Here is a 25,776-nt window from a genome sequence, read left to right on the forward strand (position 1 = left end):
CGGTCGGGTGGAGTGCACCTATGCGTTGCGTTAAGCCACCGCTGTTCGGGCCCACTTGCGAGCTGATCTCCTCAGCTTGCTCCCTTCATATTTAGTCGTTGTGCTCTACTCTCATTTGGCGTTTCCATTCGCGGTATTTTGTCCTATTAACTTCCCTTAAAATATTCGATGTTAATAACTTGTTATGGCTAGGTGACTGCGGCGTTATGCCGCTGAGCGCAAGGTTGCAGCCGGTTCGGTTCATGGCCGCGACGGTCCCATCATGATGCCAGCAAAAAAAAAAAAAAAAAAAAAGAACGACATAAATAAAAACTCTCTTTTCCCAAGCCTTAGATGCACTTCGAAGGATCAAGGGGATCAAATATAAATTCGAATCTTGCACCCACCCCTTATGTAATACCCCTGAAATTGGGGGTCTCTAAGGAAAATAAACTGAACTGATCTGAACGAGTGCTTAAAGTAATGGGGAGGGCTCCACCGTGGCGTCCCTCGTAATCGCTGCGTTTCTTTAGCACATCAATCTCGCCACCAAATCCAACCGGAAGTTGATTTCGTTATTACTTTACGTGGCCTATAGTGCTCGGTTGAATAAAATAGGATTACATGTCTTCAGTCACTCCGGCCTACTTGAGCTATACGTATATGTACCACGAATGCTTTCTAGTTAACCCAAGAATCATGCTAATCCTCCTCCTACTGCACCTTCTAATAGCTGGGCCCAATATTCCAAACTTTCTACTTCTTAATGATGCCACCTTACAACTAAAATATAAATGCTTTGTACACACTTATCGGCGACGGAAAAGGCAAAGGCGCGGACAGACGCTTGGTTGAGTTCATAGACACTTGCAAAATTCATACAATCAAAGCGAGAAAGTAGGAACAGCACTTAACGTCACTTTATATCCGTGATGATAGCATCGAAAGAAACACAAAAACACACCGTCCGAGAAAACGAGATGTGACTGGGAGTTTCGGGCACCGAGTGCCCTGTTGGCATTTAATCTATTACGCGAGCAGTGTTTCGCCTTCAGAGAGGCGTTGACGAGGCACCAGGCTATAACAAGAGCAGCAACTGCTCCGTAGAGCGTCTTCTAGAAAAAAAAAAGAAAGAAATAAGAGGTCTCTTTTCCAGAGACGGTGGCCGGGAGGCATCCGTGGAGGCTCTCCGTGCGCCTTATTAATACGGCTAATGCCACTTGAGCCCGCAGCGCCGGCTGCAGCCCAAATCCAGGTCTATTAATAAGGCTCTCAGCAAGGCGAGGAACTCGCACAGCGAGCTAGGGGAAAAAAAAAAAAAAAACGCGGAACGCGCGCAACGGAACGAGGTTTGAAAAAAAAAAAAAAAGAAAAGCTAGCGCCGTCGGGGGCGATCGTGATTCTCCTCGACACCACCAGCGCGGTCGCGCCACCAACGCGGGCCCGAGCCGGCAGTGAAAGAGAAGAGACGGTAGGCAGTTGAAAGCGGAGGGGCGCCGCGGGAGCTGCGCCGCCCTCGGCAGGCCCACGGTGTTTTCCAGCGTCCGAGCAACCCTGTCGCTCCGGTAGGCAGGTCACGTCGTCGTTTTGTGCCGTCGTCGACAATCGACTGGCCGCGCGCTCGCCCGAGCAGCTCGGCTGCGAAGGCGTTCCGTCGCGTGGTGCCGTGTAAACACGCGCTGTGAGCGCAGTGCAGTTATTTTGCTGTTGCCGCCGTGTGCGAACACGACCGCGTCAGCCCACAAACCGACCTCCTTTTCTCCCTCCCCCCTCTAAAACAACTCGGCGGGCTGGCTGCGGTCAACCGCTGAAGGCTGCCGTCCAACGATCACTCCCGGAACGCCGCGTAGCGTACTTTCGTTTCATTTTCCGCACGTAGCGCGCATAGCCGATCATTCTCGTGAGCGATTACGAGGTGACGTGGAGCGATTTTTTGCGCCGTCGCGCGCGCGTCAGTCAGTTTCACCGAAGTGATTCTCACGTTTCGGTTTGTGTCCGCCTTCTCACGTCTTTGGCAACAGACATACTTGGTCTACTGTCGTTTCACACAGGAGACTGCTCCAAAATTTGACATACATATGTATATCATTGAAGGTTTTCTGTTTGGGAAAACACAAATCATGTATCACGGAATCTGCGTAGCAAGAGACCTCTAATGGCGCACACGGGTAGCACTCGTGATATTTATCTTATCAGGCCTCGAATGTTTCTACCTCTTGCTTTAAGACTAGGACTTGCTGCGGTTTCGTCAGGGACCATTGGAGGCATCTATTCGTGCGCGCTACATATGGTGTTTTGCTCACCACGCCTTGCTCTCTACGGTGACCACACATTTCAAATTTATTCGTTTATTACGTTGCTGATAACGACCTGAATATCTTTTCCGTTGTCCCAGATGTAAATATAAATAATGATCTTTAATCGTCCCTCTCTCTTTCCTTTTTCCAAACATATTCTTTTTGAAACATTTTGAAAGCCTGTCTACTCCCTAAGGAGAGGGTAGAGCATGTCAGAGACCATACACACACCTGTAGAAACCTGTCTTTCAATGGCGAATTCAGTACAGAGCTCAGTACAGAGTAGCATGCCTGTCCTTAGACTGGCTAATGTCTCTATCCATCATAGGTACCCTCCCTCTCTCGCTCTCTTTCTCTCTCCCTCTTTGTCTCTCTCTCTATCTCTTACTATCGTCGGTACTGTCAAGCTAGAAGAATTATAGTATCGCAAAACCTGTAGAGCATATAGAGCTCACAATGACTTCAGGATCCCAGACGAAATCCTCGCCTCTTGTGCCGATCAGGCAGCTTGGGACTCGCGTGCAGCTCTCATTGTCAGCCCGTGACGCGGCTACCATAGGTGGCGCGGGCGCGTCGCGGTCCCGTGACGTGCGCGCGATGGCCTGGCGGAGTGTCACGCCGTGTTGGCGCACGCTCATCTCCTCGGGTGCCGGCGGGTGCATAGCAAACACCCGGCGTTCGGCGGCGACGTTTTAGCACTAATGTGCCGTATGCGATTAGGGCTAAGCCAAACCGCCGTGGGCGAAGCGCACGCCGCTCGGCCGAGGGACGCGCTTTCTTCCGAGTGCGGCCAAAAGGCAGCGCTCCAAGTAACAGCGTGGGCCACAAACGAAAACCGATATTCTCGGCGCACGATGCGAGCGCTGACACATGCGCCGTAAGCTGTCACCGGGTGGCTCCCCGCTCTCCGAGCCCACTCTGATCCGGGGACTAGCGTTGACGGCCGGCAACCGTGCGCGATTCTTTCATAGATTCTCGCTTACTTTTCGTCCCCACCCTGTCAGAAAACACATATTCCGAGCCCGCCTATATGGCACGGCCTCTTTTGTATTCGATATGTTTGCGCCTCTCTGCCGCGGATGGCGTCGGCACATGTAGTCCGCGTGCCTGTGTTTGACTGGCAGCTTCGAGCACAGGAACCAAACCGCGACAAAACAAAGTGATTGTTGTGGCTTTTGTACCCGTTGACGGCAACAGTTGCGAGCGTAACAAAAAGAGAGAAAGAGAAAGAAAGAGCTCGATGTCGTGCATGTAGGCCAGTGTATGTGTGTGTCCTATAAAAGAAACAACGTAAACCAGCCTATATTAAGTCGAAGTGTGCACTGCACTGAAAGAAATCTGTGATGCGAATCGGAAGAAAGATTGGTGCATAGCGTAGAGGCATTACTGGCCGTAGCGATCGATTAACGATGGTTTAGTCAACGGTAGTCAACGGCCTGCAAAGCCGTTGATTACCGTAGTTTAAAGGCTGCCAAAATGGTACGCTTTCAAGTCCCCACACGAACAGGCACGGACGCACTCGACGTGTATGTTGCGTACGCACGCAGTGCTCTCATCGTGCAGCGTACGGCACGATGAGAGCGGTTTGTGCACAGCGGTTTTAGCACAGTGCGCTGCTGCTGAATAAGTTGGGTATATGCGGCGATCCCCATCGCACCTATGCAACTATGCAATGGCTATCACGAATGGCCACATACTTCCTTTTAGCAGCGTAGGTATATTACCAATCGTGGGCATCAATTTCCCGACTGCGTCGCTGTGCTAGTAATTTATCAGCGGCAGCACACTACACTGGATCGCGCGCGGCAGGCTCGAGAGCGCTGCGATCGCGGCGAGCAAGTGGGTTGTCACGCTGGTCCTCTTCAATTAAGGCGAATGTCTTAAGTGGCTCTTGCGAGATGGCCGTAAAAAAGAAGAAGAAAAAAACGCAGCGTCTTGTTGAGTTGTTAAAAAAGAACACAAACACACACGTGACCTTCTCCGAGCAAGCGGCGGGTGGAGCTGCGTGAAGCTCGGCTCACGATTAGAACCGGCAAACAGCCATCGGCTACAACTCGGGCATGCAGCAAGGAAGATTTCTGCTACGGCTTCGGGACTGCGATGTTCGGTAAGCGGCAGCAAACGCGCACTGAGACGCTCGCCCGCGCCTGCTGCCCGGCTAATGTCTTGACCGTTTATTTGGTCTATGAACTTGCTGATGCTAGATTCTGGCAAGCTCACTGGAATGGAAAGGGAGGGGTAAGAAGCGCATTAAAAAAGGCATGGCACATGGTCATGTTTGTGTTAGGAATTAATGTACTGAATTACGAAAAAGTAGCAGTGGGATATCGCACGCTGAGAAGACCGACATACAGTGCGACGCAACTTGAGAAATATTATTGAAACGTCCAAGAAATTACAAAAAGAAAGGAAGATTGAATCGTCGCGACGGCAATCACAGTTGCCGTAGGCGTCGAAGTCTCTATAACCAAATTATTTTTGAACACCTCTGATAGCGTCCACGCAACAACAGTTGCTTTGTGCACGTACTGTCAAATGCTCATATTCTGCGGCCTAAAGCTCACGGCAGGGTACGAAAACGAGCTCGCAGCGAAAGCAAAACATTGTGCGCGGACCTGCATGCAGACGCGTAGTCAGTCACTGCGAACCCGCGCAATCGCTGCGTTGAGGCTTCATTCTGTTATGCTCCATTCTGTTATGCTCGGTTATACAGACAGCTCATTATAAGAACATATTTCACATATAGTTTACTCTATGTTCACGCAAGAAGCCGGTTCGGGAGACTCCATCGCGCAGCGGCGTTCACTGTAAATATTCAGTAAAGCGAGAGCGTCTGTAAACGATTCTATGCTTTCAGTTTGCCCAAGATTATTATCTTGACAGTAAAAACTCTCTTCGTTTTGAGAGTACTTACAGAAATGACCAGGAGGGCTGCCGCGTGGTGTTTTTATTGAGCGCCGTAAGCCAAACTTATGACGAGCGCGCCGCATTACCCCTCATACTACGCAAGGGAGGCGCTTCCGACAGATGGCTACTCTGTAAGCCCTCGCCCCCCAACACGCCTCGGAAGTGCGCTACGGCCGAGGATGCTCGCCAAGCGAGAAACGAGGTGCGACGTCCGAAGCGGCGGGAGCAATGCGTTCGACCACGAGTGCTGCTTTCCACTGCGGAGAGGATGCAACGTAATTGTGTTCTGCTTGTGCTACACATTTGAAACACTTACTGGCGACAAGCACGGTGCAGCTTTAGGTAGTGCATTAAGTGCTCGCATGTGTCGCTGAAGAGGTCGACCTAAAAGCGCCACACGTGTACCTCACACTGCGGTTCATTATGCCTTGCAAGAAGACTGACCCTCCTATCGTATAACTTAATGCGTTATCAAATGTGCAGCACGCTTTCGCCTGCACGTGTCACGGAAGTGTAACATGCTGCTGAACTTTCTGACTCCTGTATGACGCGGAAAAAAAAGCTATTGTTTAATAAGTGGGAAGTAAAATCTTGCCGAATCAAACATTTCCTAAATTGCTGTAAACGTTTTCCACCAGAACGTTTTTTTTTAATGTAACATTTGCGAAGTTGAATAAGCAACATTTTCCATGGAAGTTTCTTCCTAGAAAAGAAAACATGGGGTTTCATGTGCCAAAACCACTTTCTGATTTTGAGGCACGCCGTAGTGGAGGACTTCGGAACTTTCGACCACCTGGAGTTTTTTAACGTGCACCTTAATCAAAGTACACTGGTGTTATCGCATTTCGCCCCCATAGAAATGCGGCCGCCGTGGCCGGGATTCGATCCCACGACCTCGTGCTCAGAAGCCCAACACCATAGCCACTGAGCAACCACGGTGGGTAAGTTTCTTCCTAAATTTAACGTTTGTGAAGCTGAATTATTAGACTTGTACAACTACGCAATTAGACAACACAAACAAGTGTTACTCGATTCATAGTGTTCCGAACAATTAACATGCTTTTAGTTGTGTCCTCCTATAGAGCACCGGGAAATGTTTTACCCGTAGATTGAACTCGCTGGGACGCTAGTATACGCTTACACTATGATAAAACAGTTCATTGAAGAGTTTTAGCGTGATGCATTCATAGTGCCGTTAATGCATTACCATACTACCGGGGGTATATGTAGGCGGGAACAGCACCATTGTTTGCGACATTTTGTAGAGCTGTAATAAATAAGAACGCGTGAGAAACGCTATTTTGTAGCAACATTCTTCCACCAGAAAAAAAAAATATAGAAGGAAAATGCGCGTTCACTTTGATATCGTTGTACCTCTTGGTGTAAAGGCGTCGCTGCCAATTCCCTGCAGCTGTGGTGTAGCTTCTTGTAACACTGTTATTTTTTAGCAGTTTGGTTGAATAGAACTTTTTAATATGCGACATCCAGCGCCACTGTTTTCTCATTTATCTAGGGGTGTCCCCGCTAACGTTAGCCAAGCTGTTAAAAGAAACAAAATATATTTAAAACACTGGTGCAGGATGCGATTTTAAGACTTACGGTGTTCGATCGTCAGAGGTATCGCATCCGAACACTGTTGAAATCGTATCCTGCACCGTGACGTTTTTTTATCTTTTTTCTCTTTGAACATCTTGACAAACGTCAGCTTGTACACATATACGGATATCTATTATATTGTGCTCATATAGCATATACTGCACGTGCGCACAATGCCCTTGCCAGCAGCGGAAGGCATGGAACGCGCTCCGCCGCTGAAGTGACTGAGCGTAGCGCTGACGGTGCGTCCACTTCGCTTCATTTTCTTTTTTTTTTGCAGCCTAACGCACTCCGCGTCTCTGGAGGCCCTCTAACCATTCGCCCGCGTGCCCCGCATGCACCGTCAATATCGAGGCAGCACGACAGCGGGAAAGGAGGAAAGGCTGGCACTATCTTCTGCAACCCATACGGGAGCACGGCTCAGCGACAGCAGGGTGGGGGACATGGGATTAAAAGAAAGAGAGGGTAGGAGGGAGAAAGGTACAGGGTCGTCCCAGCAGCATCAGAGCAGCCCGGCCGGGAGGGCCCAGTGGGTTCGACCGGAGGAGTAGGCTGGAGGTAGACTATATGGAGGTGGCCCAGTAGAAGTGAAGTAGTGGCGGATCAGGAAGCCCGAGGTGGTGGGATGGCCATTAGGCCACCCGTCATTGTAGAAATTTCCTATAGTGTAGCCGAGAACCCCAACGAGTCGAGGTAGTCGACGACACTTAGGAAGGCCGGTAGCTGATTACGACAGGGGAAGAGGATATCTTCCTGTCGTGAACATGGGAGCCGCAGGCGGTGGAACTCTTGCAGAAGTCGGCCGCGGAGCTACAGGTGAGCAGGGCAGGCCAGCAGGAGGTGCTCCATAGTCTCTGGTTCACCACAAGAGGCACAGGCTGGCGAGGTGACTTTCCCAAAGCGGGGCTAGCGGGCTGCCGTCCAGTAGCAGCCAATTCGCAGTCGGAGCAGCAACGAGGCATCCCTTCGTAGGAGGCCGTGCTGTGGAAGAGGCCGTGGAGGCCGGCCCAGGGATACCCGCTTGTCCGGGTGGCAGGCGATGATTTGCCGGCGCAGCCTGTGTCTCGAGAAGTCTGCGGCCGTTACAGCAGGGCTGAGGGGGACGCTTGAGTGGTGGGCACTTTTTGCAAGAGTGTCCGCCTCTTCATTTCCCGGGATCCCCACGTGTGCCGGTAGCCAATGCAGTAATAGCGAGCATCTTGCGTCCTGAATTGCTGTCCGTCTTGAAGAGAGCAGCGCAACCCCAAGGCTAGTCCTGTCAGGGTTCTGCAGGCAGAGCAGCGCCGCCTTGGAGTCGCAGAAGATGGCTGCCGGGGTCGCTGGTAGCTCCTCTGCAAGGAGGTCCACACCGAGGTGGAGTCCTTCTAGCTCTGCTGCGGTAGAGCTTGCATGTCCCGGGAGACGGCGCAGCTTGCTCTTTTGTAGGGCCGGTGCAACGGAGGCTGCTGTGGATGAGCCCGTCTCCGGTATCACGGATCCATCGACGAAGATGTGAAGGTGGTCCCCAAGTCTCTCTTGGAGGAGAGAGGCTGCCGTTTGCTGTAGGGCACACGCTAGGGAACGGTTCTTGGAGACACCTGGCAGCTCAGTCGAAATAGGGATTGGTGGCCTATGTGGTGGGCGATGCGTTTGCAGGCGTGTCCCCTATGACTTCCTTATAGAGGCCACACAGCCGTCCCATGTGTGATGCTGGCCGGGAGCGAAGGACCAAGGGAATACGACGGGCAAGTATACGCTCCTCCTTCACAGGAGAGCTGTAGCTACCGCTGCTTAAGAGGCGGGAAGATAAAGGCGAAAGTATGGCACCAACTCAGTCCTATGTTGGAAAAAGAAGATTCCAACATTGAGGAATCACAGCCTTCGTTTGACTGTGCCAAGCTGCCAAGAAAAAAAAACGAAGAGAAAGCTACATGCAGGCCAGAATTTCCACCTGTCAGGAAGAATTTCTGCGCCGAGGATTTTGAAATTGCATGCGTGACTGACGAGAAGGTGGTTGAATTCAGGTCAGCCGACAACAATATAGTCGTCAACTATCCGGGAGCGCATGAATGGCCGCGACCTTCGTTCGACTGGAACTAGCTGCTTGCGAAGAGCGGCGAACAAATAAGGGCGTGCAGGTCAGATATCCCACCTGTCGGGAAGAACTTATACGCTGAGGATCCCGAAGAGGAGGTGGATGAATTCAGGTTGCCCGACAACAATGTATTTGTCAACCATATTACAGCAATGTGCTTGTCAACTAAATAGTCATCGCGATTCCTGGCCAGCTCAACGATCCAGCCGTGAACAAGATCATCGACGTCAGGAATGACTGAGAAATTACTGTTACGGCTGAGGCGATCCACATGGGTGTTGACATGGACATTTAGGTGGAGATCAAGAAAGTTGCGTTGGACTTTCTTTCTGTCAGATAGTTGCGACAAGTGGCCCTTGGCGAGAGGGTGTGTGCGCGTCGTCTTCTATAGAGCTACATGGACAACTCCTTCCAGCTGTTTAAGGGATCGCTACTTGGCATCGCATGCTGCAATCTAGAAAATTATTTCGCTCGCAGTTCGTCACTGTAAGCACGATCCTTTCCTGCGCTTGCTCACTGTTCCTACTATTTTAGCGGACTTTTGTTCCACACACACACACACACACACACACACACACTTATATATATATATATATATATATATATATATATATATATATATGCGTGTGTGTATATATATATATATATGCATTCCGCTACCACTGCAATGCCAACGCGAATGAGTCAGGGGCAAAACTCTATCATACTGTACTCTCTATGCTGCCGTGCCACAGGTGGCAAGGGAACATTCTCACCCAGTCGCACGAATCTTATCGGGAAAAAGAAGCTATACGCACAACGTTCGGCGGCCAGGTCGTCAAGCAAGCGGATTTTGCGGGTCAGCAACGAACGGTCAGATTCGCCATGGGGCAACAAGGCGTGACCCGCGCTCGAAGGGCCATCGCGGGGAACCGACAGATAAACGCATAAAGAAACGACACACTCCACCCATCGAGTGGGCGGCCATTGTCGCAGGCTGAAGAAATTGTAGCCAAACGCCGTCCGGTTGCGGCCGGGCTGAGCGCTTTCGCTGGAGTAATACAACCTTCAGTGTCGAAGGAGGCGGAAAGAGGGAGAAGTCCGCTCCAACTTTGTTGTATATACCAGGAACCGTAACGCCGGAAATCAAAAACATTACACGAAAGGGTCACGACATTGTCGCGAGGTTCGAAAACTTGGCGGGTGAATCGCCAATGAAAGTCGGTGACAGTATACCTACAGCACACTTTTAATGCAATTGCCGCTTTCATCATTGTTTCCTCCCGGGAACGCTATACACTTCGTAAGAAAGATAAGCGTTCCTCAAACGCCTCCGCGGTAAAATTTCCGTCCGCGAGTCACGTCGTTCCTCACTTTCTTTCTTTTCTTTTTTTTTAAATTCTCACCTCTCGCTACGAATTAACAGGTTAGAAAGCGCGCTCTCCAAACGGTAAAAATAAAACGAACGAGAATACAAAATGAACGAAAACGCAGAACGGTCCCGTTGGTGATTCGAGAAGGAAGGGACGGCCGCGCGCACTTTGCGGCTCTATCTAAACGAGCCGCCGCCTCGTACATAGAACCGCCGGAGGAGGAGGAGGGGCGGCGGCGGCGAATGCGCACCGGTGGGCGCCACGGGTGCGACGTTGTTCGGAAACCCCCGGTGCCCATTGTGCATTCGGCGCATCGCCCCTGCGGCTGCTGGCGCTCCCTCGTTGGCCGCTGCGCGCAGCCCAGCTTTCGGCCAGGTTTCGGAGCCAGAGGCGGCGGGTGGGAGGTTGTCGCCAAATGACGGCGTTCGCGGTGATCGCGACCCCAGATAGGACGCTAATGGATTCGTCAGAGATTGCCTAATGGCACGCGTTCGCTTCTCGGGGGTCCGGCGAGCAGACCCGAGGCCGCGGCGGGGGCGAAATCGCGGTGCTCGTCGAGGGCGCGCGACGCCGTCTTCCGAGTCACCGCGACCGCGGCGTTACTCGCGCGTGCCTCATCGTCTTCGCTGTGCCTTGCACGTCGGCGAGCGCCGCATCGGGTCTTTGAAAGGGAGTGGTTTCCTCGGGAAGGAAGAATGAGAGATGAGTTTAACAGGGTCCGCTAAGCTCGTTCGGGCCGTGTCCTCTGGCGACTTATAGCGCTCGTTTGCGGAAATAAAGAGCGCGGCAGTGATCGCGTGAATCGCTACGCTGAGGAAGAGCGTAGCGAAATGAGCGGCGTGCACCGATGAAGTGTCCCCCTACGTCGTTTTGCACCTGATCGCCCACTTTCCTCGGTGTATTCACTCGCGAATACCTTTCTAACTATTGTTTTGTGGTGTGCTATGGTAACCGAAGTAAAGACAGGTAACGCACCAGAATATGATCAACAGTAGTGGGAACCATTCGCCGGCGTGCTTAGACGCATTTTCTTCCTTTCCCTTTTCTCTCTCGTCTTTTTCCTAGAATGGCACTAAGAACACGCGTGCCCGGCTTTCCGAAGGCCTTCGACGTTTCGGTTTCGTCTTGACCGCTCGCTGTTTAATTGTAGGTTTGCCTATGGCATATTTATTTTACCCTTTCTAGCCTTGACCTGACACAATTAGCTCCGTTTCTCCTGCATCACGATGTCTGTTTGTTTTGTTTTTCTTGTTTGTTTCTCACGCTCAGAAAGAGCTAATCATATTTTCGCGTGTGAGAAAGCGAACTTTGCGACTTTGCATGTGAGAGAAGTGCTGTCCAAGAAGTAAGAAGCCGTTTGTGCGGACATTTTGCACGAATATAAATCAAATTATAAAGCGCCAGTATATATAATTCAGCAATGATTTCGCTCGATTCAGCTGCTTTTTATCATCCAATTGCTCACGTACGGTCGACACTGTTGATAACGCGGGTGGAATAAAGCTCATAGCACTCACCAAAGGTGAAGAGGAATATGATTAGGGTAGAACCGTTACTTTATCCTGGTCAATCATTAAAGCGTGTTAAGTATAGAGGCGACTGTGCCTCTTGACGCGAAACTTTCTTGGCGCGAAAATTCAAAGCAATGATTATGGGGATATGCTCTGTTTAGAAACCATTGTTGTTATTATTATTAGTAGTAGTACAATAGCATTATTATCGGTTGTAGTACAGTACAATAGGAAAGCTAACTTGGAAATTGAAGGCCTGCCACTGAAACAAAATGAAAACTTAAGGCATGTTTTATCAGAGGTAGGCATCAAGCTAGAGCTATCCAGCTTTTCAAGCACTGATGTAGAGGCAGTGGATCGCGTGCCTAATAAACTTAAGAAGTCGATCCCGACGGTCCTGATATGGTTCACTTCTACAGCAGTGAAAGAAGCTTGGTTTGAGTCGAGATGAAAACTGTGGCGGCTACACCAGTACAGTTCTCTACGCAAGTTGATTTGTAACGATAGCTTGACAAAAGCAAATCGTACTTTGTTTCGACGTGCAAGAACAGCTGTGTCTAAGAAGAATGGGTACAAGTTCGCGTGAGTTAAAGGCGGCAGGATTTTTATAAAGGAGGGCGAAGGTGCGCCTTTCATCCGAGTAATCAGGTCAGCTGATATTGCTAAGATTGTGTAAGCAGCATGCCCTCTAGTTTCTGTGCGATTCCTGATTTTAGAAGTTTCAAGGATGCGTTTGGCTTGAGGTCGCAACATAATTTTACGTACTCTCGTCAACATAAACATAAGAAGCCTCCGAAAGTATTGGAATGAAATTAGAGAGATATCAGAAGTGGCTAGCAATTACGTTGACGCCTTTGTTCTCATTGAAATAACTATACCACACGTATGTGCCGATATGTTTACGCTGTCTGGTTATCGTTCACATTTCGTGACCCGGCCACGAGGGCGAGGAGGTGTTATAGCGATTTTTGTTCATGACATGTATGTTACGTCTGGAGTTGATATTACATTCCTTCATGCGGAATGCGCCTGGCCATAAAAATAAGTATTTCAAATGCCCATTTAGTTCTTGCGTTATATCGTCCACCATGTAACAGTGTGATGTGATTCTTGGTGGATGAAATACTGGGCAAATGGGGTTCAGCTGTGCAGTTATGCTCAGCTGGAGATTTGAATATAAATACACCATGCGTCATGTCTGCTAATGCGTCCGATTACTTATCCGTTTCGTCTTCTTGTGGCCTAGAATCCATCATAAATCGCCAGTCTAGAGAAGAGTACTTCAATAATCGAATAGTAGCCTCCTGCATAGACCACATTGCGGTGCGTGAGCGTGGCTATTCCTTGGCTGCTTGTGTCATAGGCCAGAGATTAGCCGACCACTGTTTCGTAGCCAGCCGCCTTTCGAAGCCTCCTCTAGCTGAAGAACACGACTCAGCTGGTAATACACAAAAAATAAAAGGGAAAATCAAATCACTAATACAAAAATATATGACCAGCACATCTCTAATTTCGACTGGTCTTTGCTGATTGATGGCCCTGCAGCCGATAACGTGTACGAAGAGTTCTGCAATCAACTTAAACACTTCGGGCGCCTAAGTACGTATGCTGTAACAAAAAAAAAAGTGCAGAAATAATGTTAGCTGGCTTAATGCTTATATTATGTGTGCCATATCGTTTACAGATTGGCACTGGAAGCGCTGAAAACGTGCTCCTAAAAATGAAGGAATAAAAGCTGAATATAATATTGCAGGAAACAGGATAGTCGGGCTTCAGCGGACAACGAAAAGACTGTACCTTTTGAATAAATTCAACCAATCACGCGAAATTCCCGCGAGAACCATGTCATTAATAAATAATCTTAGGAAAGGAAGCAATGTGCTTTCTAATCCCATTGACTCATATTCAGAAGACGAAACGGTGGTTGTTATCTCATTGAACCATTTATTTTCGCGTGCGTCTGAAAACGCGTTATTCCAATAAAGAAATTATTGTACGTTGCAAGAATCTGTGCCGGCGCCTGCTTTTTTTTCGCCTAGATTATGAACGCCTGACTTAAAAAGGATTATTTTTAGTCTTCAGCAAAATAAATCACCAGAAATAAATGGCATATCAGGCGGCACTCTGCGAAGAAACTTCGATGTGCTTTAAAACATCTTGCTTTTTATAATTAATAGCTTTTTAGAAAGCGCAGTATGTCCCAGCACTCTGAAAACAGTTATCGTTAAACCGCCGTATACAGGAGGCAGGAAAGATAAGGTAGCAAATTATAGATCAATCTCAATTTTTGCCTGTACTTTCCCAGATACTCGAAAAATTCCTGCACGAATGCATGACGTCCTTTTAAACTAAGTTTTCAGTTTTGTTACCCAGGCAGTTTGGTTTTGTTGCGGATCGAGGTACGACAGCCTTATTAAAACAATTCTGAGATGAAATATATTCCACATTTGAAAACAACTTCTTCACCTGTGTGCCATTTATAGACATAGCCAAAGCCTTTGATACAGTGAACCATAACATGCTGCTGTCGAAACTAGTTCTGCTGGGATTCAGAGGACCATTTCACAATGTACTGCGAGACCACATGTGTGGTCGGTCGCAGATAATTATGGCTGACATGGAAACCGTCAGTAGCAAGCAATGGCTTACAGTCGGTGTTCCCCTGGGACTGATTTTATCCCCCCTATTGTTTAATATAATCATAAGCGATCTCCCTCTAGTAATTTCTAAAGGTACTATCTATCAATATACAGACGATACGGTAATTTTAACGAAACATCTAAAATATGAAAAGGCTGCGGGCGCCCTGCAAAATACAATACATAGTGTAATGCACTGATTTGCGAAAAAATGTATTAACCTAGATATCGATGAGACACAGTTAATATGTTTTATAAATCCCTTAAATACCACAGCAATAAACATCCCAGTATACTTGCATGATCAGCGCTCTGTTTCATGTACGTGTACCCCTGTTGAGTATGTAGATTGTGTGCGATATCTCGGTTTATTTTTTGATAGCAGCATGTCATGGCAGCAGCATCTGGCCTATCTGCGTGGTAAACTTAGGAGTGTCGCTTGGTCGTTCTTTAATATAAGAAGGTTTCACATCATTACCTGTAAAAAGAACAGTACTGCACGCTCTCGCGTACAGCATATTAGGATACGGAATCATCGCATTCGCTTTCTGCGCATTTCGATGTTAAACGAGAATTGACAGTTTATTAAAAGTATGTTGAAAAGTGTTGCGTATGGCTGTGGCTGCAGGTGTCAGATGAAAATTTCTTTTCGGCATTGGGTTTTCCTTCATTTCAGTCCTTATTCAAGCAAACTGTGGTTTTTCGTAATTTTTGTAATGACAAATTCAGAAAGAAATATGTTGCCCCGCGACTTTTGTGTGACAAAAGCGTTTTAACGTTCCTCGCTAATTAACTAGGTATGGTGAGGCACGACAATGTGTCTATGTGCCAAAAACCTTTGATGATCTGCTTGATAAATTTTTCTCGGTTAGGTAAAAAAAAGGATTTAAAGAAATTGTTTTCATTTGAATTTTCGATTCGTTGCTCTGTTGTGTGGGTATTTGTTTATTCGATGTAATTTCGTTACCTTGACATGTATTTCTATTTAAGTGTGAAAAAAATGTTAACTCTACGTTGGAATAACAAGTATTACATTATATATATATATATATATATATATATATATATATATATATATATATATATTCTTAGTTTGCACAACAGGCTTCGACAGGCACGCCTACCCCATATTTCTTCTAGTGGGACATAATAAAGACTATTATTATTATTATTATTATTATTATTATTATTATTATTATTATTATTATTATTATTATTATTATTATTATTATTATTATTTGTTTTGGCGGTGGGGAGCGAAGTACACGATGCTTGAGTGGCACATGTGTGTTTATTTTAGTTTGCCGATGGGCTTATATATTTTAAACCACTAAGAGGAATTGGCCAAAATGTTTAAGTGGAAGCCTACCGAATTTTCCTCTACGCTCACCACTAGCACTGATTCTGACGAATGTCTTCGTCGTTGTTGCTTATCAAAACCACTGCCAAAACCTGACCCAAGTCTTCCTTTCTGTCTTTTTTTTGCGTGTTTGCACTTGTACGCGAGTGTACACGTGTGAACACGCACGCAGGTGTGAATTCACGACGAAAGCGACGGACAGGCTGCACAAAAGCAGTGAGAGAAAGAAAGAAAGAAAGAAAGAAAGAAAGAAAGAAAGATAGATAGATAGATAGATAGATAGATAGATAGATAGATAGATAGATAGATAGATAGATAGATAGATAGATAGATAGATAGATAGATAGATAGATAGATAGATAGATAGATAGATAGATAGATAGATAGATAGATAGATAGATAGATAGATAGATAGATAGATAGAGAGCGAGATACCTTCAGGGAAGTGCGCTGCCGTGCGGGATGCAAATGTTTTCAGGCAGAGTGGAAATGGCCTCCAGGTGGACGGCGGTGAGCCTGACGCCCAAGTTTACACGCAGACGCTTTGGCTTTGTCGAACGCGTTTGGTATGCGAAAGGGGGCCCATTTATCACTGCTGCTAATGGTATGTTGTGGTTTTGCCCTGCCCCATTGTGCTCTCTCTCTTCCTTTTCTTCTTCTTTCGCTCTTGGCACATTTACTGTGTCTCTAGGGGACAACGTGTGATCGCTGAATTCGGTGAGCCCTTTCTTTTTACCCCAGTGATCGGAAATCCCACGCCATGAAATATGTTATCTCTTCTTTCGAGGGAAAAAAAGAAGAGCTTCTTGCCTCTTCGCTTCGTTTATTCTTTTTTATTCCTAAAACACAAAGTGACTTTGGGAGCGACGGCCAGAAAATGCTGCTGCGTGTATTTGGGAGCGAAGCTTTGGAAATCGTTACTTGACTTGGCAGCGGTGCAAAGCTGACGCTGAAGGATGGATGTGTGGAAGGATGGATTCATAGTCCCTGAAGTGCAGGAGAAGCTATAGGATATATAGCTTATGCGGTTTACTAACATTTACTCCATCTGGTCAACCGTGGTTCGTACACCTGCTGTATAACAGTTACAACAGGTTGGTCGGTGTTCTGCAAAGTTCGCAAAAGCTGACACGACACTTACGGGAGCGAGCTACACAACGGTATTTCGGAGAAACTTTTACGTGATGAAGCTGCTATGCAGTGCGTGGTAAGTCATAAACGAAAAAAAAATTAGCGAAGAACTCATCTCACGATGGCTGTCAATGGTAATGCGATTAGCATTCGATAAATGTAGCGACACACCACATTTTTGAAGTCACGTTTATTTTACATCTATAGGGGTCATTCTGAGACTTGCGCTCCTTCGTCTGTATGCGACATACTCCGGTATCGTTCCAATTTGCTATGACGCTCGCTTGTAAAGGTCGCTCGTGAGCACTGCGGCATGACGACGACTGTATGCCGACAATGAGGTGACGATTCATGAATGATGACGACGGTAAAATGTCGACGACTTGAGGACAACGGGATGACGACGATGGTATGGCAGTAACCGGATGATGGAGCTGGAAGGCCGACGATGGTGCGACCACGATGGTGTGACAACCGATGCGTGATAGCGACTGTGTGAAGACGACGCAATGACGACTATGACATGACAATGGCAACATAATACGATTGAACGCTGACAGCATGATTACGATAGAATGACGAAGGAAAATTGACGTCGGTGGACTGACGAAGGGGGTATGACGAAAATGCATGGATGACATTACTACTACTAATAATAATATTTGGGGTTTTACGTGCCAAAACCACTTTCTGATTATGAGGCACGCCGTAGTGGAGGACTCCGGAAATTTTGACCACCTGGGGTTCTTTAACGTGCACCTAAATCTAAGCACACGGGTGTTTTCGCATTTCGCTGGATGACATTACTGAAGGGACGATCAAGACAATGGTAAGATGACCGTGTTACGACCATGGCACGAGGAGAGTCAAATGTCGAAGTAAGAATGACGACGATGTAATGACCGCAATGGCATCACGACCTTGGTAAGGCAGCAGCAACAAATGCATGACGGCTTCGTAGTGACGATGATGGCACGGCAGCGGTTTGCCATCGGTGACATGTCGGTGACGTGTCTTGCGTTACGAGTGTATGACGCCAGTGGCCTGACCATGGTGGCCGGACGAAAGAGTGACAAAGCTGAAATGACGACGATGCAACGACTACGACGACGTCACGACCACGAGCCCATACATAGTGTGACCCAACGTGGAAGACAACTTGGACCGCTGTGTCGTCTGAAGCGGACGGACGGACGGACGGACGGACGGACGGACGGACAGACAGACAGACAGACAGACAGACAGACAGACAGACAGACAGACAGACAGACAGACAGACAGACAGACAGACAGACTCTTTAGAGAGCAACAGCTCGCTGTTATTTCATTTAATCGGAAGTCGACGCGGTGACACGAAGGCTCACACACCATGGTGGCTGAGGCGTTCCTCTGCTGAGCTGGCAGCTACAAGGTTCAGCTGCTGCGCTGCCTGCCGCACCCCGATCGAGGCTGACTTAAATGCAGCGCCATAGCTGACAGGTTGTGGTGACTGCAGGAAAGTGCCTCCGGCTTAGGGTTATGGATCACTGATTCTCAGTACGCGGATCTACAGAGGACAGAGGGCGACAGCAAGAGTGAGAGAGCGATATAGAGAAAAGAGGAATAAAAAAAGAAATAGAAAAAGCATCACTGCATGCGCCGTATGCGTGAACTCGAAAGATTAATGCAACGTGACAGATTGAACGGGCTGGGTCGCCGTCAAACGTGAGAAATGCGCAAAAAAGGAAACACGAGCGGGTGTCAGATGCGTAGGCGCTAGAAACCGTTGTCGTAACACCATCCGCCACGACATCCACCTGATCCGCATATTTAGAGCCTGTCAGAAGTGTCTCCCGCTGCTCGCAGCACTAGAGCAGGAATGGCCTGGACTAGCCAAACTCGAAGCTAGGCGTCCGTCCGGCGCATATAGTGCGTGAATGCTGCGCAAGACCCCATTTAGGGCGGTAGTCGCAGCTTATACAGCGGCCCACACAGGCCCATTGATGCCTCCGGAACACGGTGACATGTCTCGCGTTCCAAAGTCGAAGCTATAGCATCCGGCTATTCGCCGGTGTCACGTTGCGCGCGTGGTTATGAGAGACCCGCGTCTTGGAGGCGAAGCGAAAACTGAATTTCGCGGCCTCTTGTGTTGCCGCCCGGCTCCTTTCTATTTTGTGTGGCATGGAGGTTGTGTCTAACGTGATACCTGCACTGTTGTTTGTGTTTGGGTCAATTGCGACAGCGCTTGTAGACAGTCAGTGCGGGCTTAAGCTGGAAGTAAAACAGCCCGTCGGCGTTTCGTGATATAGCCTTGGGAGCTCGATGTGTCTAAACATTATTGTACACCCGTCTCCTGAAGTTTGTCGGCATGGTAACGTGACTGAACTCGGATCTTCGCAGCCATTGCATCAACTACTACTTGTGTCACGGCAGATTGGCATACGTACAGTCATATACTGAAATATATCACCACCAGCATTGACGTACCACATGCTTCTTGTATGTTATTTGACATTTCTTTGAGGTGTTCATCCTCCGGCATCCTCGACTATGTTTATGATACGCTGAAACCAATTCTGTCACTCTCATGATTGTATCGCGCTTAGTATTACACTGATGGAAGAACTGAAGAACGAACATAAAATAAAAAAGTGGATGTACAAGGTTCAAACTACCATCCCGTCTAATACTGAATGGGGAGGGGGGGCGGTATGGTGGAGAGGAAGTGAAATATAACATATGGCAAAGTGATTACATGTGATGATGCGGTGGGTCGAAACAGCGGCGTTCACTTACACCCGTTGGTCCTGGCAAATTCGACCTCAGCTTCGATGAGAGTGACGGACGGATTACTTACGCGCTTCTTTTTCTTCTGATATATCACAAAAACTTCGAATGTTTCTCGCTCTGTTTTCGTTGTCGCGGTGCCAATGCCTGTTGCTCTATTTAATAGGCCGCCTGTTATCTGCTTCAGATTACTGAACTATACTCCATCTGCCAGCTTCATAGTTAGGCGTGCATGTTGCGGACAGAGACAAACATGGTCGCCCGAACACTGCCTTTATTCTTCGTCTACCTCTTTGTCCACTATTGCACCGTACCGTCTATTGTGCGGTTCGTCACACGCTTCCCCCTCCTGTCGAGAGTGTCGTAGGTACAAGGGCGGCTGCATACATCACCCTCTGCTCCCATATTCCGTTCCCTAAATGTTTTACCTGTACGCATGTTATTCAATCATAAGCTTTCACTACTTGTGTTTCGTCTTATAAATACCGAGTTTAATATTCCAGGTTTTGCTCGCGCTCTAGCCTCATCAATCATAACAACACAAGATTTGCAGCACAACGGAATCTTCTCCTTCCAAAAGCAAGAACTAATTATGGGAAATTTACCGTCGCGTTTTCAGGCATTTCTGTTTGGAATTCAATACCATCTGATATGAAGTCATCTACATTATTATCATCCAAGCGTAGAACGAAGGAGCATTTCATGAACACTTTGTCTGACGCATAGTATAATTTAACAAACCTAGAATTAATTAGATTTTGTTCTGCTTTACCATTATGCAATGTACAGTTTAATTACCGAGTCACTGACTTTTGCCTATAATTGCTACTTCTAGTTGTTAGCTTTACGTGCCATTTATCCTCGTTTCAATTTCTACAAGTTATTTCTAAGATTTCTTCAATTATTTTTCTTCTTTTTAACTGTGGTGATTATACTTGTGATATTTTTAATAGAATTTTTTTCTCTCTCTTACTGTTTATTTCCGATGATGATGTAGAAAATTGTATAATATATGACATGACTAACTGTTTGCCACGATCCTACTATCCCCTTTTCATGTCTTTTTAGGACGTCCCCCCGACAGTTGTTACTTCGGGACCTCCGAATGTATACTTATATCTTGTATTTGATTCCGTCAAAAATAAGTTTTGATTTATTGATTGATTGATACCGTGATAATGTCCTCACATATGAACGATGTCGGTCAGGCAGTTCGGTGGCGTCCATCAGAGCTCAGGTAGCCGAGGCTGGCTGTTGCACACCGGACGACATATGGACGCCCCGATGAGGAAAGGTTTGGATGCATGGGAGCTGTGGGAACCCAAGTGTCGTTGCGATTTGGAGACAAGCGGTATCTTATGCTCGAACCTTCGGTGAACTGGGTCGTTGAGGCGACGTCTCTGTTGATCCGGTACGCCTGGAAAATTTCTGTCTTTTTGGTCTTTGTGCACAGCGTTGTCGCAGGAATCCTTGGCATTGGAGCAATCCTGATAGGTGCTGCTGAAGGTGTGTTCGGCAACGTTTATTTCTTGCAAAACGTCGTATTTATTGCGTTCGCCTTGGGTTTAGTTGCCTTGCACACTGACGTTTTTCTTATTGCATCTATGCTTTCGGCGACGCTCTCCGTCACCGTGCAAAGTTGTCTTTGGGGTCGTTGAAGTTCTTGCTGAAGTTGCGCATGTTGATCTTTGTGATGTCGTTGCGAAAGGTGTTGAGGTAGCATGTCTATGGGAATATGCCTTTGATTGCTGGCACTAATTGACGTAGAGATGAATGACTAGCGTGTACACTGCTCCTTTCTGTGAGATTTGCCTGTTGGCGAGTACAGTGCGGCAGCTTTCTTAGAAGGCTTTTCCGAGGCTGCCTCAACGACATGACGAATAGGCGCTTCTGTAATTCCACACTGCGCGATGCTGGTGTGCGTGTTCGACGCTTCTGCACTGGCAGCGTCTTGTGGAGGGGTAGTACGCAGAAGGCTTGGGAGTCGCGAAGCAGCTACATCTCTAGATGTATATGGCTCCAAGTCGTCTTCGCCTGGAAAGGTATGTGCATTGATGCTGGTACTTGTATTCTGACTTTCTCCTGGCAGTAAGCAAGTTGACTTCGTTTAATCAGAATAAGGAACAGCTGCGTTGAGATAGGGTGTTGTTTGACAGCCGTTGAAGTGTAACGTGGCGAGAAATGCAGTGGCGGGCCGCGCGTACAAGACAACGGTGCGAGCGCGTCAAATGTCGAGAGCGTAATAGTGAAGATGGTTCCGCGGTCGTCATCATTATGCAAGGCATAATGACTTTAGTTGGAACTGATGATGATTGCTACGTGGAGACTGCGCGGATGACTGCGGCGACCCATTTGTAATGTTTCCAGCTGTTGGATAATGAGGGAGTCTGTAGCGTGCACCTTAAATTGACTGATCATCTCTTGCTTGATTTTCTCCCACGATTCATCGCTATCCAACAGGTGCGTTAGGTAGAAGCGAAATGCCTCTCCGGTAACGTAGTCATTGAAGTTGGCGACCATATCCTGTTCCAACCATTATGCATCGGATACGTGGCGCCCGAGGAGGCGAAACCAGCCTTCCACGGGCCCATCGTCCGCTGATCCGGTGTACTTGGGTCCAAGGCTTGCGGTGATGCGGTCATGATGCTGGTCGGTGTCGGTGAATCTGGCCCAAGTTGAAGGTATCAAACACACCGTATACGCCGACGACATCACGATCTGGTGCATCGGCGGTAACGGAGGGAAAGTGGAAAGTGCTATGCAAGAGGCGGTAGACGTCACGGAGCAATACGTGCCACCCACCGGACTCAGATGCTCCCCGACCAAATCTGAGCTTCTGCTTTATAGAAAAGAAAAAGGCGTCAGACCCTAGGGCTGGAAACCGGTGTCGAAAAGTTACATTCACCTGTTCACTCGGAGTGGTGACCCGATACCCAGGGTCGACACCATCAGAGTCCTGGGTATTTTCATCGAATCACGCGGTGGGAACGGCACTGCGTTGCGCAAGATAACTGCGAAAACTGACAATGCTTTTCGCCTCGTGCGGAGGGTCACGAACAGACATCGTGGCCTCAGGGAGGAAAACCTGCTTCGGCTCATAAACGCCTTTGTGCCGTGTCACTTCACCTACACGGTGGACATGCACAACTGGCTCAGAGCCGAGCGGGAAAAGCTTAATGCCCTCATTAGAAAATTCATCACGAGAGCCCTCAGGCTGCCCGTCAGAACGCATACCGAGGACCTCCTTCTTCTTGGCATACACGGCACCATGGAGGCGATAGCCGAGGCTCAGGCGAGGGCAGAGCAAATACTACGACACGCGGCGGTTCGCTAGCTTTCTTGTACCTTCCACCATCCGGACATTCTCCCGCTCCTCTGCACCCACTGCAGAGGGCCTCGTCAGGACACGTCGGGGCAACCGAGACGGAGTGGCGCGCGGGAGCCCGCCCCTTGGCATTCGCCGTGTGTGTGCGAGGGGAGTATGCGCATACTCCCTTCGCACGCACACGGCGTTCGAGTCTGTTCATGTTGATGAGCGTGACAGTTCGGCACTCCGAGTCCCATGAGTTTGCAATTCGTTCCATTCATTGCAGCGCAAAGTGAACCGTAACACAGCAGCCTACTTTCGATCATCCTTGCATTGATAGATTATACCGTGGAGCATCAAAAACGTGCTTTTCTTTACACGTAAGGACCTTTTCTTTAATAGATGTGAAACATGAAAGGTTTGGCAAGAGAAACGGGCGGGCTATTCCGAGCTCTTAGCTGAAAAAAAAAAAGAAACAGATAATCAGCATACAGAACTTTCAAACGGCCATAACTAAATGCCAAAACATTGATAGAGCAAGTCCGTGGGTCTTGCAGAAAATATAGAACTCAAATGAATTATGTTAGATTACATTCTTTGCCGTGAAGAATGCGTAGTTGTCGATATTTCTCGCTGTATGCAAAAACAAACTAACAAAATACAGATTCCAAAAAGAAAAAAAGAACGAGAGCTTACTCACGAGCTTTTCTTGCGTAAGGGATGCGAATAAATGAAGAAAGAAAGTTTCTGGAATATTTGATACACGAGCCCATCAGAAAACAGGCAACAAGAGGGAATTGATTCTGCTATGAAAACAGAAAAAGACAGCGGCGAATCTTTACAGAAAGCTATTACGGCAATATTTGTTGTCTGATGTTTTTTTTTTTTTACCTCCTCTGTGAATTAAGAGGAGTAGCCGGCACCGTCTAAGAAGCACCAACAACTCCTACCACACAGTTAATAAAAAACAATATCAACAACATAAGCACTCTTATTTTGCGCACAGAATAAGCTATTGATTTTAAGCAACTATAGGCTACGACATTTTGCTGGAACCAAAGCCTAGCGTCTTCCTCTTACGACACACACTTTTCTTTTTCATGCGAATTATGCACGACACTTCGGACTACTCGAATGGAAGAATAGCTTTCTTGCGCACAAACAGAAGGAGGGCGGGGACCTGAACACGCGCCTCTTGATAACGGCCGGTTTCCTGTTTTATTAAAAAAAAAAAGCAGATACCCAGATGTGAAAAAATAAACGATAATATTTCCTTCGAACTCCTATTCTTCGTCTCTATTTCTTAGCTCGCCGTCACGAACGCTTTCCGGGTCCCCAATGCGCACCCTGTTATTACGCGTTTGCATCAACACAATGTAAGTTATTACCATCGGTCAGCATCGACAACTTAATATTGCAATATTATTTAGTTTTTCGCGGAGTGTCTTTATCTCTACCGTGAGCCGGCGAGCGAGAGAAAATTTCTATTCTTCTTCGTCTTTGTATGACGGTTATTGTGTAATATATAAATAAATTAATGGTAACGTGGGTCAGGTCGGATAATCCCGCCAGAAAGGTCGCGTCCGCCATTAGTGCATCGCTTTCGCATGAGAAGGCCGCCGAACTAAGCTTTGCTAGTTTTTTTTACAGCAATGTAATTACGATCCGCCCCTAATTCACCACTTAAATCATCAGAGCTGGCCGCATGTTTCCGGAGCCGAGCAATCTGATACCGTTGGTCCGACGAATTAAAAGCAGCAGTCAGCATATCGGCGCTTCTACTTCTATATTTGCGATTAAAGAAGGGCAGGAATTGATGAAATTGGAAAGTGTCGTTAGCAAGAAATTATTAATTAGAATGAGGATGAAGTAAGAATGAAATGAGAACTGTAAAGAAGACGCCTTGAGCAACTTGCACAAATGCGTTGAGTTTTGCGTTCGGATGCAAATCAAGAAAAAAATATATATATTTGCGACGTGCGGCGCTCAGGAGAGGTTAAGATGAAGGGAGACATTTTCCGTGCGGGAGCCTGCCCGAACGCAGTGTAGCAGCCTTGTAATGAAACCCACTAATACGGCAGGCAGACAGGAATTATGAACTCCTTAGACGTCGAAAGTATACATAGGGGCATATAGGCGTACTTGAGCGCAGAATACCTTACTTTCTACTTCGTTTCCACAGAGCTCCTTCCTCCCACTCTTTCTTTTTTATTTTGTGAAACAGAAAGTGTTTTTTTGGACCCAAAGTTGGAGAATCGGTTCCTGCTCGTTAAAGGCAGAGCCGCTTTACTGAGAACCGGAGAGCTAGCATGAAGTCATTCCTCTGGAATGTTCCTGCCGTTGTTCAAGATCGAGGGTGATGGAGAAAAGAGACATCAAAACACACAGATGTGTTCAGAAAGTAAATTGTCCCACAAGACTGAGGCAGTCTACGTTCCTGGCTAAAGAGTGTGATCCGTTGGAAATACTACAACTCATTTATGCGCTATTGAAAGAGGGTCTGAATGCTGGCCCACAGTAATGACCTGCGGCGCACACATCGGTCTGTGATGACAGTGTGCGTCGCGACTCGTGAAGTACCCATGGATGCGAGATAGGCGCGAGAGAGGAAGATTAAATGCTTGCACATATATATATATATATATATATATATATATATATATATATATATATATATATATATATATATATATATATATATATATATATATATATATATATATATATATATATATATATATCATAGAGTTTCTCACTACATTACCTAGAGGGAAATCTGGCGCTGCTGCGCTGTGGTATGCATGGGAATGCCGGTATATTGTGGATTTCGGATTGGCATCGTTCTCGTAGAGACTGG

At 47.3% G+C, this 25,776-nt stretch overlaps 1 protein-coding gene across 2 annotated transcripts in view; it reads left to right on the forward strand.

Moving 5' to 3' along the window:
* LOC142573915 (lachesin-like) overlaps nt 1–25,776 on the forward strand; it is a 141,238-nt gene that overhangs the window by 45,434 nt on the left and 70,028 nt on the right. The window contains exon 1 of one of the 2 annotated variants that reach the window (XM_075683120.1): nt 4,348–4,383. The exons of the other annotated variant lie outside the window; for it this stretch is intronic. Coding sequence (XP_075539235.1) covers nt 4,377–4,383 — 7 coding nt within the window. The 5' untranslated portion in view covers nt 4,348–4,376. Of the gene's footprint in view, nt 1–4,347; nt 4,384–25,776 lie in introns of those variants that run through there. 2 annotated transcript variants of the gene reach the window in all.

This window comes from Dermacentor variabilis, chromosome 3 (assembly GCF_050947875.1).
Source record: "Dermacentor variabilis isolate Ectoservices chromosome 3, ASM5094787v1, whole genome shotgun sequence".
Taxonomy (NCBI): Eukaryota; Metazoa; Arthropoda; class Arachnida; order Ixodida; family Ixodidae; genus Dermacentor; species Dermacentor variabilis.